At 43.2% G+C, this 19,422-nt stretch overlaps 1 protein-coding gene across 9 annotated transcripts; it reads left to right on the top strand.

Annotated features, from left to right (window-relative positions):
* The first annotated feature begins 686 nt into the window (after positions 1–686).
* mag (myelin associated glycoprotein) lies at positions 687–18,354 on the top strand. 9 transcript variants are annotated; one of them, XM_069537103.1, is made up of 13 exons: positions 687–829; positions 9,867–9,958; positions 12,504–12,604; positions 12,957–13,032; positions 13,149–13,517; positions 13,669–13,965; positions 14,820–15,077; positions 15,461–15,721; positions 15,925–16,233; positions 16,373–16,472; positions 17,059–17,155; positions 17,427–17,480; positions 17,767–18,354. In XM_069537103.1, exons 4-13 carry the CDS (start codon positions 12,987–12,989, stop codon positions 17,923–17,925), a joined length of 1,950 nt encoding a protein of 649 aa, XP_069393204.1. In that variant the 5' UTR covers positions 687–829; positions 9,867–9,958; positions 12,504–12,604; positions 12,957–12,986; the 3' UTR covers positions 17,926–18,354. The 9 variants fall into 9 exon arrangements, with proteins under 9 accessions (XP_069393204.1, XP_069393201.1, XP_069393202.1 ...); XM_069537100.1 differs by having other exon boundaries at positions 798–829; positions 9,867–9,965; XM_069537101.1 differs by lacking the exon at positions 687–829 and adding an exon at positions 5,761–5,898.
* The last annotated feature ends 1,068 nt before the right edge of the window (positions 18,355–19,422 follow it).

Here is a 19,422-nt window from a genome sequence, read left to right as displayed (position 1 = left end):
TTAATACAGGTAAGAATATTTTAAATAATTACGTGACTTAAAGTCAGACTTTAATCAAACGCTATTGTTTTGAGTTTTCCCCAATGTCGTCTGTTTCAGGTTTTCTGTGTTTCCGATTCATGGTGGCCATCTTCTCTGTTCTCTCACCTGTACGTTCTCAGGTCCCTGCTCCTACAGGACGGGCACCGTGACCGAGGTTTGTGCAAATCACCTCCACAGTTCTACACAAAGTTGGGTGCAGCAATTAGCAAAGTCTGTTGCTTAATTTAACCTAAAGGTTAAAGTATAATATGCATTTATTTAGATTTGTCCATTTTTTTTGTTCATTTTTAATGTTGAAGAAACTAAACCAAATCCTGCATCTGCAGCAATATTTATATTTGGCCATAAGTTGACACCATGACACGGGAACAGTGATGCCTGTGCACAGATGAGAGGTTGCTGGGGACACCAGATCTACTTTCAGTTTTATCTCCCAGTGGTTTAGATAATCAGGCAAAACAGTTTAGCAGCTGTCTGATCATCTGATTGATCACGTTTTCATTAATTAATCACAGGAATCCCTGTCATAATAGAAAAGATTAAAAAACTGCAAACTTCAAGCAAAAGGAAAAATGATTCTTTCTGTGTTATTATTACAGGACTGAAAATCTGAAGCCTGAGCGCTGTGTGAAAGTGTCCACTGGCCGTACATCACAGGTTCTGAATGCCAAAGATCCAATCAGCTGAGAGGGAGAGAGGAGGGGGGAGGGAGAGCGGGAGAGAAAGCAAATGCCAAGTGAGAAAAGACGACTCTGAGCTCCTCACTGGCTCCAGATCAGCTGATAAGGTAAGAGCTCTGCTGCTGTCTGAGCTACGATTATTATTACTTTACTTTTTTTATCAGATTTAATCCCTGAACGAGCTGATTTCTGGGGTTAAAATGTTCCATTAAAAATAATTGATTTGCAACAGAATTGCAGTGATTGGACAATTGTTATTGGCTCCTTCACATCGTTCTATTAATACAGTCTATATGTGATAAATTCCTCCTATAATAGATATAACTGGATTGCAGCTATTGATGATATGTAGATAATAAGTAATGTGGAGCCTGTTCTGTTTGATAACTGCATTATGTATTCAGCTGAATGAGAACTGGAAGATAAGAGGTAACTAGAATAAGTAGGAATTATTCAAAAATGTCTGCACTTTAAAAAAAGGATCATCGAAACATTGAGTTCAGTGTTTGTTTGTTTTTTGTTTTTTTATCACACCCTCGTTAACTGCCATTTTGTGCAAATCCACATCACAACAGTCTGCAGGTCGTGGCTCTGTCTGTTTATGTTTCAGTGATTAAAACCAACTTCTTCAAAGCAAAATCAGAAATACGTAGTTTCTCAGTCGTTTGAAAGTAGTTTTATCCAAAGTCTGCGGTGACACAAAGTGACCTGCATATTAAACATGCTCACAAATCCAAACCGCACAATGACAGTTGGGGTCCAGTGTGGAAACCAAAGCCAAGGGATAAACTTCAGATTAGTTTCACCTTTGGGAATAAAAGTCCCATGTGACACTGGGACAGCAGCGTGAGGCGGCTGTGGCTCAATGACCTTAATGAGGTCATTATACATTTTAATGTAATACTTCATATTCTCTCCATCAAATTCCCTGGTGACGCCCTTAATGGATTAGTTAAACATAATAAAATCATCTTGGAATAAAAAGGACTTTTTTCTCTCCACGGTCGACAATGTTTGCTCGTTGTGGGACCTGTTGGGTTTGTCTTTAATATTGTAAGATCTCTTGAGATAGTATAAGTTGGGATTTGATGCGATACTAAAGTTTTATGTTTCATTGTGTCTCGTGTTTTTTTTTAAAAGAAATATAACTCAGGACAGAACACTTTGAGGGAATTATGGTGCAAGCGTTTAGTTTAACTCAAGGATCAACTTAGTTAATTTTGATAGTCGAAGGTTAAAGGTCAAGGTCACCGTCGCCTCACTAAAAGAGTTTTTTGGCCTCGACCATGTTATCTCAAGTCTGCCACTATGGACATTTTGACTGGCTGTCAGTGGGACACCTGAGGAGCAGTGATTAAAGCCTCAGAATTTAACTAACAGGAACATTGTCCTATTAGTCAGCTAAGGTTAGTGAGTAACCAGTAAAAGGTTTCCAGGACAAAGTTCTCAGTCGAGCTCCTGTCTTCAGAAAGAAACGTGTGTAACCGAAAAAATGTTCCAAAGTGTAAAATGACTACAGTAAAAAAACCTGATGATACGTGGAACAATAAAAACCCAAAGTCTGAGCGTTTCTTTAACTGTTGGTCTGTTTGCAAATGGCAGCCATCCACTGCTTCTGTCCAGTGAGAAGGCAGAGGGACAATGAATCCATTGTCATCATGTTGTTCTGTCACCCGTCTCTGTCCAGCACAATCCCAACGCCCCCTTACCCGACCGCACACACTCTCTCCCCACACACGCTCTCACCCCGCACACGCTCTCTCCACACACGCTCTCTCCCCACACACGCTCTCTCCACACACGCTCTCTCCACACACGCTCTCTCCACACACGCTCTCTCCCCACACACCGCTCCACATCTACGCCACAATACTGGAAAAGCAGCTTGTGTGTGTTTGTTCACACTGTGAATGTTTTACTCTGACCGCAGAAACAATGATGGTTTGCCGGGTGTTGGGAAAAGCAAACAGATGCAGTGTAAATGAAGGTTGTCGACCCCGGACACTGATACAGCTCTCAGTCTTACAGTTTTAACTCAGCTGCTTTGAATTTGCAACTTTACTTGTTTGAGTTAAACGAGCAGATCATCACTAACAACACATTTATATTAAACTCAGAAACTAGAATAAACAGCTGTGTGTTAAGCTGCTGGATAATGTATGTAAAGTATTTCAGTGGACTTCTGCATGCGGACTTAACTTAAAGGACTTTATTATCTGTAAAATTCACAAGAGGATGGAAACTGTTAAAAGAATCCAAACTAACAGAGGGAGACAGGATGACACTTAGTTAGTTTCATGCTGAAGTCACTTAAAATCCAAACTTAAAGAATATAAAACCTGAAAAAAATAGAAACATTATAAATATTTGAGAATTAAAATATTCCTCTGTAGCCGATGAAACAAACGTCTCACAGTCAACTTGACTTGAAGGTCAGGGAGAAGAAGTGGTTTCTTCATCGATGATTTTTAAATATTTCTAGGTTCTGAGTGGTTCTGATACTGAGAGGTCAACTGTTCCAGAGATTAGATGCAGCCACTGCAGAGGCCCCGTCACCTCTCTTTTCTAACTGGGAGCATCAGGCGGGTCGACTATAAAGTCCCCGGTGAGCTAGCAGAAAGAAACTAGCTCACAAAACATGTGTTTATGGCCGTTCGTGAAGGCGGCGGGACCTGAGACGGGAAAGTTTTGATTTTAGATTTCACTTCCAGATGGACTTTCTTTAAAGGCGTTAATTCAGTTGCAATTGTTTGTTTGTTGCTGATGAGGATTTTCTAGTCAAGATCAACTAACAAAAGTACATCAGTGTCAGTCATCAAAAGCTATGGCTTCATTCAGGGACATGATGATTTCACGTCATTGAGTTGTGGACAAACAAAGATCTATTTTTATAAAGTTTCCCCCAAAGTTCCTCCCTCTACGAGGCCCCTTCGCCAGCTTCCATCACAAAATCCCCAGTTCGGAGTCTGTGGCCGATGAGTTACAACTGCGAGACAAAGGTCGAACCAGAGACAAACGAACGTGGGCCAGAGAAAAAGGGATTGTTGTGATTAAAAGACAATTATCTGTGCGCATCGACTTCCCAGTGTGGTGCGGTGTCAGGCTCGAGCCGAGCGGTTTTTCCCCCAGAAGGCCTTGGGAGACAATGGCTACTGTGTGAGGAGGAGGGAGGGGGGGGTTTCACAGCACCATGTAACTGTGTGAACACTCCTGAAGCCATATTTACACTTAATATTGCGGAGATTTTATTTATTCGTGTGAGCAGTAGAAAGGACGAGTTGGCAGATTAATGAGTAAAAATCACAAATCATCATTTGAATTTCACTTTGTTTGTACTCGACTGAGAGCCATCCTAGTTCTAAAATACATTTAGCTGCTTTGTGTAACAGCTGATAAGACGATATATCATGTTTTCATAGCACTAAAAAAGGTTTCTATGCTCAATTTTAATATTGTAAGACAATATCTTATCGACATTTTCACCGATTTCCCAGGAAATAATCCATAGATTTTGATTTATAAAAAAAGGTCACATTTATGGGAATTCTATCTGAGTGTATATGAACAATTTGTTGCTAATCCAAATGAAAATCCAAATGTGGTTTCATATAGGGAATATATGAGCCACTGTACAATAACAACCAGGGTTAGAAAGGTGTTATCATTGTGTTGCTGAGATAATGTGGATTCATCAGGGATCACGTTACATTTTATATGGATCTTCAGAGGTGTTAGATGTGACACATGATGTGATCTGTATGAATATAATGAAAGTTGTAAAGTTACAATGTGGAACTATTACAGGAAAGAAAGACACTGAAGTGTTCAAAAGCAGATGATTGACCTCGTTCCACAGTTTGGTTCATTCAAAGGGCGTCAAGGAGGAGTCAGTAGTGTCTGTGATCACAGACACAGAGGAGGTGTTTCTCACACAACTCCAGCTTTAAGATGCAAGAAAGACCAATAACATTAGTTTGAAGTTCAAACTCAACAATAAAGCAAAGTAAGTAGAATAGTTAGGTTAACTTTACTGAAGTGTGAAGTTATCTGTACTTGTGAACTAACCAGAACAGAGACGATGCCACTTTCTTTTTCTATGAAGAACAAAAGTGTCTTGTGACGTCCATCTCTGAATTTAAGAGAAATAAATTACAGCATTTCAAAATCAAATGTTAACCTTATGTTCATTACCGTTACATTAATGATGTGTTAATGTCACGTCCGTAGTTTTAGTCGAGCTTCAAGGTTGTAAACACCCGTCACCTCAACATCCAAGCTGTGATTACAACTTTTCTGAATCCTCATCTGTAACAAAGTCGAACCAACACGTGTCGTCACCTGGAGGTCAGTCAGTGTAATTACATAGACGTATTGTCATATGTTGTCGGGGCCTGTTGTTGGATTTTGGCGGAGGTACATGCTCTACTAGTTATTCTTATATTCTTTAGTAAATCTGTTATTATTACTACCTCAGGATGTGGGCAGCAGATTTATGGTCATTGGGATAAAACGTTGTTCTCCTTTCAGTTTTTCTGGCCTCTGAAGTGTTTCCTTTGGTTTTTTAGTCCCAAAGGTTTAACACGTGACCACAAGACAAACATTAGATTTTAGCCTTCAAGCTGCTTCAGTTTATTTCCTTTTCTCTCTCTCATTGTTCCTGCCTCATCATCCTCATCCCCTCCTCCCAATGTCACTTCCTGCCTTCTGTTACACTGACCTCAAAAACACACAAACAAACAAAAAAAAATGTGGACGTGCACTCCATCAATCCAAATTGGTCAAATATGCTCGGTTCCATCCAGCATGAACCAATCGTGCGGTGTTGTATGGAAAGGCTTCAGAGCTCAAAGCCTCACCCATATTTGTTGGGGTGAGGGGGAACAGTGTGGCCCTTGTGGCCCTGTGTGTATTTATGAATGGCTTGGCCTCAGGGCGAAGCTTTAGAACAATGCTGCTATACTGAAGCACTGATTTTCATATGGGAGGGGGTGATGGTGATGATGATGGTGGTGGTGGGGAGGGCAGTTTATTCCCCACCGTTGGGGCTTGGTACAGAGAGTGGCGAGAGATCTTGTTGGCGACAGGCTGGCGTGACGCTTGGCGTGCAAGTGTCAGAGAGAAGGCTCATACAGGAGGCGGTGAACTGCTCGCAGCTCGGACACGATCACCTACACAGGTGAGGGGCGGCAGGTTTCCTCTGCATTGCCATTTTTGAAATTGTAAGTGGAATGGAAATGGAAATTAAGGGAGGACTATCTGTCTGTCTATCAATCTATCTATCTATCTGTTTATCTATCTATCTGTCTATCTATCTATCTGTTTATCTATCTATCTGTCTATCTATCTATCTATCTGTTTATCTATCTATCTATCTATCTGTCTGTCTATCTATCTATCTAGGGTTGGTTGTTATGGTAGACTGTGTGTGTGTGTGTGTGTGTGTGTGTGTGTGTGTGTGTGTGTGTGTGTGTGTGTGTGTGTGTGTGTGTGTGTGTGTGTGTGTGTGTGTGTGTGTGTGTGTGTGTGTGTGTTCAGCCAATTGTTACTGGACAGATTTACCCTCCGGTTCCATGAGCACTGAGTGTATCAGCTCGTCCACACGTCTGATCACAACCTCAACAGTTTTACAAGTTTGTTTTATTTAATGATGATGTCAGAAGCCAGTGGGTTTCTCTGCATGTGCAGATGTTTTAGAAAAAAGTGCAAATGTGTTTTTTTATAGAAGAGAATTGACAAACCTTTTTGTGTGGAGGTGAAGCAGTTTTAGGAGCAGGGTAATAATTAGAGCCTAGTTGGTAATTAATATCACCACTGTCACATTTTAGATTTTACCTTAAATTATAGTTTCTCCTTTAATTTAGTGAATGGGTTTTGTAAGAATCATCGTGTTGCAAGTTTCTCCACCAAGAACTGGGTTTTAATTATAATTATAATAATTATTAAAAAAAATAATTTATATAACACTTTTCTATATATTCAGAATATATACAGAAATATATAAATGAATAAATAAATAGGAATAGTGCTGGTAAATAAGAGCCGATGTCATTTATAAAAGCTTCTATAAAAAGTTTGAAGACGGGATTTAGAAGAAGAGAATTAGTTCAGTTGGGAGTGAATTCCATAATGTGTGGGAGTCTTTGTCATGTAATGACATCTTGCATCATTCCTCCCTGAATGACAGAGCCTCCCATGAGGCTGATGTGTCATCCTTCTAAATGTCACCAGCATCAGACGAGTGGCGGAGGAAGAAAAAAGCCGAGAGCAGATCCACACTCGCTCTCTCCGTTTAGGGGCCACACTCTTATTTGTCTGTGCGGCTGAACAGGTGACAGCTCTGTTTGTCGCCCCCTTTTGTTCATAGCGGAAGGGAGAGCGCTCTAATAAGAGAGGGAGGCCTGTGGCTCGCCATCTGCCCACTGGGCCGGGGATTGGCAGAGTCACCGGGTTTGCCAGGTAGAGGAGATGGAGATGAGCAGTCGAGGCTGTGGTCTCTTGTTAACGTTGGTGATTTGTCAACTGCATCTCACTCTGCTGTCATGCTCGTTTTATGTGGCCTCGCTAAAAGATGCATTTCCACCTGTTTTTAAAAATACCATCTATAACTAGAGATAGAAAAAAATGCACGCTGGTTTGAAGCTGTAGAGCTATTGGTAAACTAGGAAAGACTCAAACGTGCACCTCACTGAATCAGGAACTGTGCCTGGATTGTGGACACATGATTGGCCCCTCTGTGGAAATTTTGGCCCCTGATTTAGAAAAGTCTTTGTCCTGCCACTGAAGTGGAAGATAAAAAAAAAACATGTTTCACATCTCTTTCAACAAACCTTTACCTTGAAAGAACAAGATGCACACGTCACAGCAGCAACAGCAAATAAAACTCAGACAGAGATTGAGGATAAAAACCTGAAACACTAAATACTACACATATCAAAAAAACAATACGAATGTAATGTGATGTAAAAAGAGTGTTTCATGCATCTCACACACGTTTAAGAATATTAACTGTAAGAGGCGAACAGAAACCTCAAAGTTCGAGTCTTGAATCTTTCACTGATGCCAGCTCTCTCTCTGCTGTACCTTGGACAGACTGTGTGACTGGATATTGGCATAACTCTGTGTTTATGTTGGTATCCTGTGTGTGTGTGTGTGCATGTGTGTGTGTGGTGCACTGGACTCATGGCAGCTCCGCGCTCCATGTGTGGCAGGAGAGAGCAGTCATGTTTTAAGACCATCTGCTCCTCTGAGTATTTTAGTGGGGGCCTAAGCTCGTGGTGGACCAACGAGCGTCACAGGCAAACAGCAAAGCGCAAGCTGTGAGCAGGCCTGTTCCGGAAAAAAAAAAAAAAGAATTCCTCCAGTTTCTCGCTGGTACAATGGGCAGTGTTCCGCACACAAGGTTCCCATTCTTTTATCCCACCCCACGCCACTCCGTCCCCGGCCATCCAACAGCCACAGACGATAACTCACAATGAAAATCTTCTTCTTGGCACAGTCGACTTTCTGTGTGAGCAATTTCAACAACGTAAAAATGACTCATAAAAAGGTGCCGTGGCCTAATTTAGCCGAGCGGATTGTTCTGGCAGCGTCTGTATCCCTGAAGCGTGATGTGGAATCTGTGATCATGTTGAGGTTTCATTACCTCGGTTAATAGAGGTTCTGCAGAAGCAAGATCAGACTTTTAGATGACACATAATATAAGTATAAGTAATATAAACCGAGCTAAGCTTTGTGCTTTGGTTTATTTTATACTTTTCAACAATCAAATGTATAAAACACATCCACAAAACCTGTAAATCACTATTTATATCCCATTGAAACAAAATGTTGTTGTTTCAGAATCAGTTGAATCATAATTGATGACAGAAATTAAAATTATATTCACTGTTTTTAAAAATAGATAACATGCAGGTGTTGTGATGTAATATTCAGCTGAGCATGTTTGAGTTTTCTGCTTTGGTTCCTCATGATTACTATTGAAGCGTCGTCAAATTCCATTTTGCTTCCGTCTTTGTCAAGAATCAAGATGAAATGCATTTTCACCGTGTGCTCACTGGAGCTGCTCTCATGTGTATACTGTACAGAGAATGACTCCAGCAGGACAATGGAGCAGGCTGAGCTGCACGGAGGAGATGCAAAGGAAGGTCACATAGCTGCACACCCCACACTGAGAAGTGTGCTGGCATGTGTGTGTTTGCCTGAGTGTGTGCGTGTGTGGGGGGGGGGTTATGGCATGCAGCGTATTTGTTTTACACATCTTCACACCCTCAATGCAGCATTCTCCTCTTCAGCTCGTCTCCAGACTGTTTACAGAGGGATTCCCTGGAGGTTATCCGCAGCTCGGCCGATGCCATCACTTGGCCGGCGGCCTAATGGCCTTTGGACACACTGACTCATCCGACATGTAACAATGAGGGTGTAAATAAAAGTTCCACATTCATAGACAAGTTGCCTTTTGTTACGTTTGTATGTAAACTAGCTGGACCTCTGAGTGGATCTACGCTCGTGCTCCCCGCCCACAAACATTCCTCAGCAGAGAAAATATTAGATCTGATTACGACTGGAAAGATCAGTGATCACGACCTGAAGCCTTTTTTTTTTATTTCTAAAATTCAAATGTATCCAGACACACTTTCATATTCACACTTTCTGTCTAATTGTTTGATTTATGCTTTTAAATACACAAACCTAAGATTAAGAATATGTAAATCTGTCATTTACATAACCATATTCATCTCACAACATCCTCCTACTCTCCGTATGTTGCTCCAATGCAGCCTTACTCATAGTGGTACTGAGTCATCATTCCTTCGCCCTGCAGATTTTGCCCTTCAGGCGCCGGGAGCAAGAAAAAGTTGAGCTCATGTCAAAACGTTTTGCCGCGACCTGAGAGGGACGTACGATCCTGGTTCAGAGTTCAGGGCGTCGAGACACACGGAGCGACTCGGGGGAAATGGTGGAAGAGAGGATAGGAATGCTGAGTGGGCCAAAGAACCGCTCCAGAAATGCCTGAATGCATATTCAGGGCTGCCCACGACACATGTAAACCAAAGCTCACACAGACTCCCTCTCTTCCTCTCTTCCCCTTCTCCTTGTCTCTGTCTCGCATCTTTCTTTATCTTCCTTCTCTGGATTTTTCCACAGGACATCTGGATTCAGAGCAAGACAACCAACTCAGGGAGAAGAAGAAGAAGAGGTCAGGACCGAGAGGTGGCAGGAGCCTGGTGCTGAGGCTGGTATGAGGCAAGTGTTTTGTGTGCGTGTAGCGTGTGTGTGTGTAAGTGTTCACACGTATGCTCTGAGCCAGCCGTTTGTCTGCCCCATCAATGAGGCCGTTGTCGTTGGGAGGTTGGTGGTGGTATCGGTGGCCCTGCCTGGCCGCCCGGCTCTATTCTCTCTGGCCGCTGCTCCGGCACTCGCCCGGCTCTTGGCCTTTTGTTGCAGTGCAGATGGTGGAGCTTGACGCAATGTTGGAGAAAGTTAAGACTGTGACAGACCACAGTGTGACATTATGAGTCAAGACGTCTCCGAGTGTGACCTCGCTCAGGCTGAGATGTTTGTAGTTGTTGGATTCTCTCTGGAGTACGGAGGCCGAGAGAGCTCAACGCACTGCTTATTAAGAAAACACATGCAAATAGAAAAAACACCTCATCAGTTTGACGACACACGGGCTGCAAAAAGTCACAACACATGCAAATACTGTCACACACTGCAAATTGCGAAACACGACAATGGAAATGTTTCCAGGGGACCCAGAACAGTGATGAACCTTGTTGTAGTTCGATGCTTTGTAATGTTTCATCAGCACTGACGAGATGCAGACTTTAGTATCTTCTGCAGCTTCGTTTGAGCCTCACAGCGAGTCTCAGTTCTACTTAAAAGTGTGTATATGCAGGTGGTGATTGACTCCTGTCCCATTGCCAGTCGAAGAGTTTGCCTTTCCTTTCTCTCTTTTTCCCCCGGTGCCTTAATGTTCAACGTACGCACTGAAAATGTGACGCTCTCTCACCTTCCTTTGACCTGGAAGTGAAGTTTTGACCAATGGAAAAGGGGCTATGGAGCCATTTTTGGATGCAGGAGGCAGTGCTCACTGCCTGTACTGCACCAAATGACAACAAAAAGGTTTGAAACTATCTGGTGAAAACAGTGGAGCAGCTAAAGAGCCAGATATTATCTTCAGCAGTTGGTGAAGACCAAAAACAAAACAGGACTTAAAATCACCAGTTGAGCAGAAACACAACTGCAAATAAATAACCATGTTGCTTAATGATTGTTGGATCTTTAATTAAGCAATAAATTCAGTTATGTATGGTTGATGAGTGGCAAATGGAGAAGCTATTAAATAAGTGAACTTTAAGTTTTCAGATCTTTGAGACTATTTGGCTGTGGAACTGTATGACGAGCAAACATGACAAATCCACGGCAGCTAATAGTAGTCACGGATTCTCCGGGGGATGTTGGGATGTGTTAATCACGAAGCTCCGCAGCACAATCCACTCTCAGGCCTGCCATCTGCGCACGCCGGCTGCTGCAGCATGAGGCGAAATCCTCTGCTGCCACTCCTGCCTGTACTCCCTCTGCATCCACTCCAATGTAACACACAGTTTATTTGTTCATCACGTTCAGATTTCTTTGAGAACAAGAAAAGTAAGGAAAAAACAGTTACAGTTTTAGAAAAATAATTAGGCAGAATATAATGGATAAAGTGAGAACATTACAATCTTTGTCATAGTATAGTATTTTCAGGTTCTACATTATCGTCACCTGTGTCCTGATGCTAACAAACATAAAGTTCCAGGAAAATGAAATTAATGAAACACAACCAGATGTTAAATGATGTTAATTTATCTTCTATTGAAACAGATTATTGCAGCTGTTCCAGAATCAGTTTCATTTTCTGTTTAAATTATAGAAATGTGATTTTTTTTTTTGTTTATATATATTTTTTTTTAATGTGATTTTAAAGTGAAAAGTAAACACGTGAAATCAATGTATAACATCAAACTTTCTTATTAAAAACTGACGACTGATGTCCCAGACTAAAAGAGAGAAGTGGAACATCAAATCAAGATTTATTAATTATTCTGTGGGAAATCTCATAATATCTCACATTGTTAAAGAAAGTTAAAAACAAATCCTCTATCCACCCTCTGAACTTGATCAGCACTAAAATACACCAAAATATATAACCTCATTGGCGGAAGCTAATAAAAATCATCCAATATACATCTCAATATAAACCGTATGCATTGTGTAAGCACAGTGAGGACATACAGCACATAATTGATCCACCTTTGATTTGTAAAATGTTTTGCTGCTTATCAAGTGTTTGTGATTCCAAGCTCAAAAAGATGAAGTTATCGATATCGACTGATTTGAAAAACCTTTATATGCTGTCGAAGCCCTGTAGGCATTTTTGAAACTGCTGCATGTTGATGCTGCCATGAGTCCAAAAGATTCACTCTCTCAATAACTGGATCTGTATCTCCTTTATTTCTCGTGCAGAACAGAACAGTGATCTAAGATGACATGATGTTTGCTGAGCAGAGTTTGGCTTCGTGTCAGAGCTCAGCTCAACAGTGGGAGTCATTCACTGGTTGCACGGTTACGCATGGCGACTGTAATGAGTGACTCTACTGAGGGGGAGCGAACAGGTGCTGAGTGACGCTGAGTTTGCATGTGACTTACTACAGCTCTGAGTGATGTCACTGCCTGACGACGACGACGACGATGATGCTGCTGATGATGATGATGATGTCACTGATTCTTTTCTCTTCACAGAGAAGTAGGCTGTCAGACTGTCAGGGTGTGAGTGAGCACCCTCTAGTGGAGCTGCTGACGAGCTGTGCTGCGGAGTCCGTTTCTATCATCAGCTTTTCAAGGTGAAACCACAGTCGCAGTATTTTGAAACAGCAAATTTTTTTTTTTTTTTACTTCAAACTCCGCTGAGGTAAAGGTACAATTGTCAGTCAGTGAATTCTGGTGATTTGCATTAATTTATTAATTCTTTCTTATTTACTGGAACCATTTAAAACTCAAAACTGGAAGCGTGCTTTGTCTTTCACATTTTTGAAAGTACTATGAGTTTAAACTCAGGAACGTTTCAGAAACATGTTTTGATAAGTGTGATGGTTCTTAGACGCGGATGAGTCATGCACTGGCACCAAACTCACTTTGATTTCTTTCTCTCCGTCTTGATGATGCATGTAAGTGACAGAATGTTCCCTCCTGCAGAGTTCTATGTTCCAGCGCTGAGCAGAGACCATGTGGTGTTTGGAGCTGCTCTTAACACTGCTGTTGATCATCAAAGGTGATCAATTCCTCTTCCTCTTCCTCGTTTAACCTTTTCATCACCACGTGTGCAGGGATTTCACACCACTGTCATGATCATATTTCACTCATCCGGGGCGTCTGATCTTCTCTCAGATGCCAGTTGCCAGTGGAACGTCTGGGTACCGCGAGACATCTCGGCCATGACGAACTCCTGCGTGGTCATCCCTTGCACCTTCATGTATCCCTCCGGGGTCAGGCCGTACCGCGGCATTCACGGTATCTGGTACTTCGGCCAGCCCTACCCGCAACTCTTCCCTCCGGTAGTCTTCAAAACACGCACAGACGTCGTACACGAGAGCTACAAGGGCCGCACCAAGCTGCTGGGCGACCTGCACCAGAGGAACTGCACTCTGCTCATCAACAACATCGGCACAGAGCACTCGGGGAGATACTACTTCCGCGCTGACCTCGGTGGAGCCAACATGTACACGTACCCGGACTTCGCTGAGCTCAAAGTTCTTGGTAAGTTTATGATCAGAGTGAATATTAAAAGGGGGCGCTGTTCCTCTGGAAAAAGTTACATAGTGTTGCTTTAAGTTACAAAGAAAATTAGAACAATTCTTAGGCTGTTTTTCTTCAAAATCCACTGATGTTTTTTCTTCCTGTTCACCAGATCAGCCCAACATCGACGTGCCAGAGGAGATTGTCAGCGACGAGAATCTTGAGTTGACATGTTACGCTCCTGACAACTGTCCTGAAATGACTCCAGAGATCCAGTGGATGTACACCGACTACCTGCCCGACCCTGAGTTCTCGACTGACTACCTGGAAGAGAGCAACACGGCCGTACTCTCCAGCACCCTCACCTTTGTACCCAGACCCATGCACAACGGACAGCTGCTGGGCTGCAGGGTCTACTACCCTAACACCACGCTGGTCTACGAGAAGCTCATCTCTCTGGACGTCAAGTGTAAGTTCAAAAAGTTAAAAAGGTATTTGAGTAACATCTTCAAACATCTTCTCGGTTGTTTTGTGTCATGCAGCAGCATCATTTATGTTCTAAAGAAGACTGTGTTTAAAAAGCATGGTGCTAACACTGAAGCTTAATTCAGGTTACAGTTACTACACAAAGGGCAGTGGCGGATCTAGAATTTCTCTAAACCGGTGTGATAAAGGGGCCACAATTTACACAAAGGGGCCAATTATCTGTCCAACATCTGTGCATAATTCCTGATTCAGTGAGGTGCATATTTATGTCATTCCTTGTTCACTGTTAGCTAAAAAGCTTTAAGCAAAGCTACACACTATGGAATGTTGTAGCAACATCTAAGGAATTATTGCCCATTTTTAAGTATATATACTATAATATACTATATATATATATATATATATATATATATATATATATATCGGTCGGCATCAGGCCCAACAATCTGCATCGTTCTGTTGCTGTTGTTAGGCTCCAAACAGAATCTGCATGTTTCCCTTGTATTGGGCCTTTCGTAATAATCTGCTCAGGCTTAAAGTCTGATTTGTAAATTTTCATTTACTTTGTATATTTCCAAACTGAGTGAACCTTGAAGGAAATGTTGCTCTATTATTGTTCTGCAGCACCGCTCCAAAAAAGTCCAACACTTTGCATCAAATATATACACTGAACACATAGTTAGCATTTTAGCTCCGGAAAACCTAAACAAACATGTTAAGGCTTTTCTACTTTCACAGCCTTAATTGTTTTAGCAGCAAAGATCCACTTGTTCTTCATTTGTTGTCCAGACACCTGGGTGCTTGGAGATGAAATGTCTACTTTACTTTTCCTTCCAGACGCTCCACGCTCGGTGTGGGTCAACGTGTCCTCGGAGGTGATGGAGGGCAGCTCCGTGGTGCTGCACTGCGAGGTAGAGAGTAACCCTGTGTCCAGGATCTCCTGGATGTTTGGAGACCAGGAGCTGTTGTGGGACACGGCGTCCAACATCTCGCTCTCCCTGGATGATTTGACGCCTGCACAGGAGGGAGTCTACACCTGCATTGGTGACAACGGCTATGGGATGATGAACACCTCACTGTACCTGGCTGTCAAGTGTGAGTGTCCCTATTCATTCAAACATACTGTGCACAGTTAGCATCTATTAAGGAATCAGTACATTGGACTTTCATTCTGGAGTTTAGGTTCATCCTGTCCATCAGTTCATCCTGGACTGGGGCTAGAACCAATCAATTTAAAATGAGTTTCAATAGTACAATGAAACTGAAAGAAGTCCTGTCCTTTATCCATCTGACTTACCAATATATTATTTCAAAATCAGCAAATCACACAAGAAACAATCAAACTGGGACCTGACCGTTCCTGCTGTATTCTCACATGGGCTCATTCGCACATTTTACAATGGGGCTAGCGGGAAAAGGGATACGATGAAGAGACATTCTCTAGATCTGAAAACCTTTTTTTCATATTTTTGTTGCAGACCCTCCACGCGAGCCGGTGGTGAACGACTCTATGACTGTGCAAGAGGGCACAACACTGGCCCTGCACTGCAGCACCCAGGGCAGCCCGGCCCCGACCCTCACCTGGCTGAAAGACGGGGAGCTGGTGGGCACCATCACCGCTGACGAGCTGTCCGTGCTGCAGATCACGGAGATCACACCTCAGGGAGACGGACAGTACCGCTGCCTGGCCGAGAACGAGCACGGCAGAGCCAGCAGCTCCTTTAACATCACTGTTGAGTGTGAGTGCTGCAGTGTATTGTATTTTATCCAGAAGTTGTGTAAATGTAGGACAAAATGCATCATGGCAACATCAGGGGCACAGAGAGCATCTCTTAAATGTACAGACTTCTAGTTTAGTTGAAAATATGTCCAGACCAGAAAATGAAGTATCACCGCATTCTTCACATTACTGACTCTCTGTTCACTGTGCTGCCTCTGACAGATGCCCCAGTCCTCCTGGAGGAGTCAAAGTGCACCGTGGTGAGGGAGGGTGTCCAGTGTCTGTGCATGGCAACAGGAAACCCAGAGCCCACCATCGAGTTCTACCTGCCCGACCTGAACATCACCATCAACGAAACAGACGGCCGGTACAACTTTTACACGCACACGGACGGACACACCTCCACAGGCATGATCAAGCTGCGGGAGAAAGGAGAGCGGGTCGATAACGGCGGCCCTGCTGTCAATGTCCACTGCAGCTTCTACAACATGTACGGAAGAGAGAGCGTACTTCTGGAGCTGCAGCAGGAGAGTGAGTAGAAACTAGCTGCATTTTATACTGACCTGTAGTTTGTGTGGTATTCAGTGTATAATCAGACTCATAAGTTGACTCACAATCACAATCAAAGTACTATACCCTAAATTTCAATTTTGTTCACCCTTATCTTCAGAAAAGTACATGATGGCAGTTATAGTTGGCACCATTGGCGGAGTAGCGGTCATAGCCTTCATCATTGCAGCAGTGAGATACGTTGGCCACAACAACAAGAAGTGAGTAAAAACTAATTCAGAGGCCGGTGCGAGGCAGAAACCTCATTTTCCTCACCAAGCATTTTCTGAAATCCAAGGAAACACTTAAGCCTAGTCATCCATTCTAAAACACATTGGTGCACGTTGTATATGAGTGTATGTGGGACTGATGTGGACGCAAGAACCATTTCTCCAAAGCAATTTAAGTTTATCTGCGACGACAAGTCCCAAGTGAAATGATCCACATTGGGTTAGCAACCTGGACTAACCTTATATTTTACAGGCACGATTCACAGCCTCTGACACTGCTTCTGTATCCTTGACCCGCTACGCTAAATACAACCCAGGTAGCCCTCTTAACCAAGGTGCTTTATTTAAGCCTCAAGGCGTATTTGGACCCCCACACGCCTAACTGGCAAATCACCCCTGAAGTGGGTGTGAGCTCAGCGACTAAACCCATAAAATAACCACGTCACTCACAGCCACAGTTGGCCTCCAGCATAACCTTACACAGCTTGTTGTTTTAAAATGGATGCCCAGGCTTGGCGTGTCGCCCTGCGTTCGTGGCAGTCGAGACCGAGTCTGATTATGTGACTCCGTCCCCCAGAGAGAATGGCAACCCTATACAGGAAGTGGTCCTGGAGAACCCAGCTTTGTACTACAGCGCAGTCAAGAAGGACAAACAAAATCTCAGGAAGAAAGTGGTGAGACATGCCGATGTCAATGATTATGATTCAAATGGAGGATGGGTTGGACGACCGTTCTCAGATGGTTTGGGGTTGTATTTTTGTGCATTCATACACGTCTTAAATCACAAGACCCCATTTTGACCTCTGAAACTGAGGTCGCAGGAGGAATCCCTCCGACTAGCAGCCTCTTAGTTCCATCATGACCTTTCCAAACACTGTTTTCTCCTTCTTTCATTGCTTCTCTGCGTTTTTCTGTCTGTTTTTCTCTCCCCTAACTCCTGCACAGCTTAAGACAGAGCTTCTGGGCTCAAAGTTTAACTCCATTCTAGAGGAGACTACGGTAAGGTTCCCATTAAAAGCACAAGTGACAGACGCATCTCGTCGCATGTCAGCTTCTCCGCTCTGTACACTGCCATTTGTCTCCAAAACTTCCTTTTGTATGGCTGCCTCATCGCTAACACAAACTGCAATACTAACAGGAAACATCTCAGTCTCCTCGCCAGTATGTCGACCAGTAACCACTAACATCTTTCCTTTGTGGTGTCTGTCGCACTCTTTTGTCATGTGAGTTGTTGCTAGCACCTCGCCGGTAATTTGCGCCGCTGACCGGGTCCTTCTGTCCGCAGGGAGAAGACGGGGATTATCAACCTGTGGGCTCTATGGCAGGACTGGAGAAACAAGAGCTGAATTATGCCGCTCTGGAGTTTATCGGGGCCAGGCCCAGGGAGGGGGCCTCAGGGAGGGGGGATGACGGCAGCAACTACACGGAAATCAAAGCCAAATGAATCGCAATCCTTCCCTGATCCCTCGGCTATGCGAGACGCAGTGGCAACCCCATATCATGCACATCCCCTGCCCCATAATAACCACCCCCGCCTCCTCTACTGGACCTCCCTCTCTATATGACGACTCCTGGGTTCTTCAGATTTGTCACAGATCACTTGATGCCAGTGCCCCCCACTCACGCTGCCCCTCTCCCATGGGGTGCCCCTTCATATGCCGTGATTTGGGACAAAACTGGTTCTTTTTGGGTCATAACGTGACCCATTGGACGATAGTAAATAAATAATGTAAATTTCAAGCCTCAGTTGTAATGCATGGGCTCTAAAACATGCAACCAGTGGCCATGTTTTTGTTGCTTTCTCCATGTTCTTCATTGTGATTGCTGATGTCACTGTCAAATAACGGACATCTGAGTGCTTGCATTCGTCTCACTATTGGCTCTACGTGTCGCTCCTGTAACTGTCACTGTGTCTGCTGCCAGTCGAAGCATTGGGGGAAGGAGTAACCAAGCTTTTTGTTCTCTTATCTTTACCCGTCCATCTGACTGAGAGCGGACCCGTCTCCTCTCTTTCCTTTGGTTACTTACATCCCGAGAAGATAACCGAGTGAAGCGGGAGACGGAAACGCGTCTCAGAATCTTTGTTTTTACATAATTGTATTTAATGTGTGCTGTGACTCAGTAGCCTCTCATAATAAATGAAAGAAGAAAATGCAGCCATCACTTTTGATAACATTTGGCAAGTTTTTGTAAATCTAAGTAAAACACTGTCCGGTTTGGAAATATGTCACAGCTTTTTTTTTTCCAGCATCCAACCAGATTGTGTAAAAAAAACATAAACATTTGGAGATTTTCCTACACTGTGGCCGACGCAAAATGTCTGTCTCATCTTATGCTTCATCTCCCTGAGGCTCTGTTATTGATCTATCTGGAAAAAAGTGACCTAAAGCACATCATACTTGCACGTGAGTGGCAAAGGTATTATCTCTTGTAGACAATGTGTGTGTGTGAAGGGGTGTGTGTTTGGTGGGGTGTGTGTGTGTATGTGTGTGTATATTCATATTGTGCTGAAAGACCACAGGACACTGATCTCTGGAGTCTTTGGGAAATTCGAGTGTCACTTCACTTTGACGAGCGGATGCTTATTTCTTGCAGGGTTGCATCAGATGTTTGAATGACAAAAAGTGACGCTGTCTAGCCAGCTGGTTGTGCTATTCAACGACATTTGATCAGCCCACGACGTCGTGTCAAAGTTCACTAATAGTCTAACTCGATAACAATGGTGTAGAAAATATAACAATAAGATGTTTGTTGATCGTAAAGAGATGCGTGGATGTACAGTAAATTAATTTTGAGCCGGCAGGCACACATTGGAGTGTTGGGATGAAAAGCCAGTGTGGAAAATTAAAAACCACACATCATTCAACCAGTGACTGAACACTGACTTGATACAAGCTTAAGGACAGAGCAGAACACAGCCTCTAACTGTGGGGTGGGGTGG

The sequence above is a fragment of the Paralichthys olivaceus genome, chromosome 13 (genome assembly GCF_024713975.1).
Source record: "Paralichthys olivaceus isolate ysfri-2021 chromosome 13, ASM2471397v2, whole genome shotgun sequence".
In the NCBI taxonomy this organism is placed as follows: Eukaryota; Metazoa; Chordata; class Actinopteri; order Pleuronectiformes; family Paralichthyidae; genus Paralichthys; species Paralichthys olivaceus.
The sequence above is the reverse complement of the archived record's forward strand: the minus strand, read 5'-3'. Positions and strand labels throughout refer to the sequence as shown.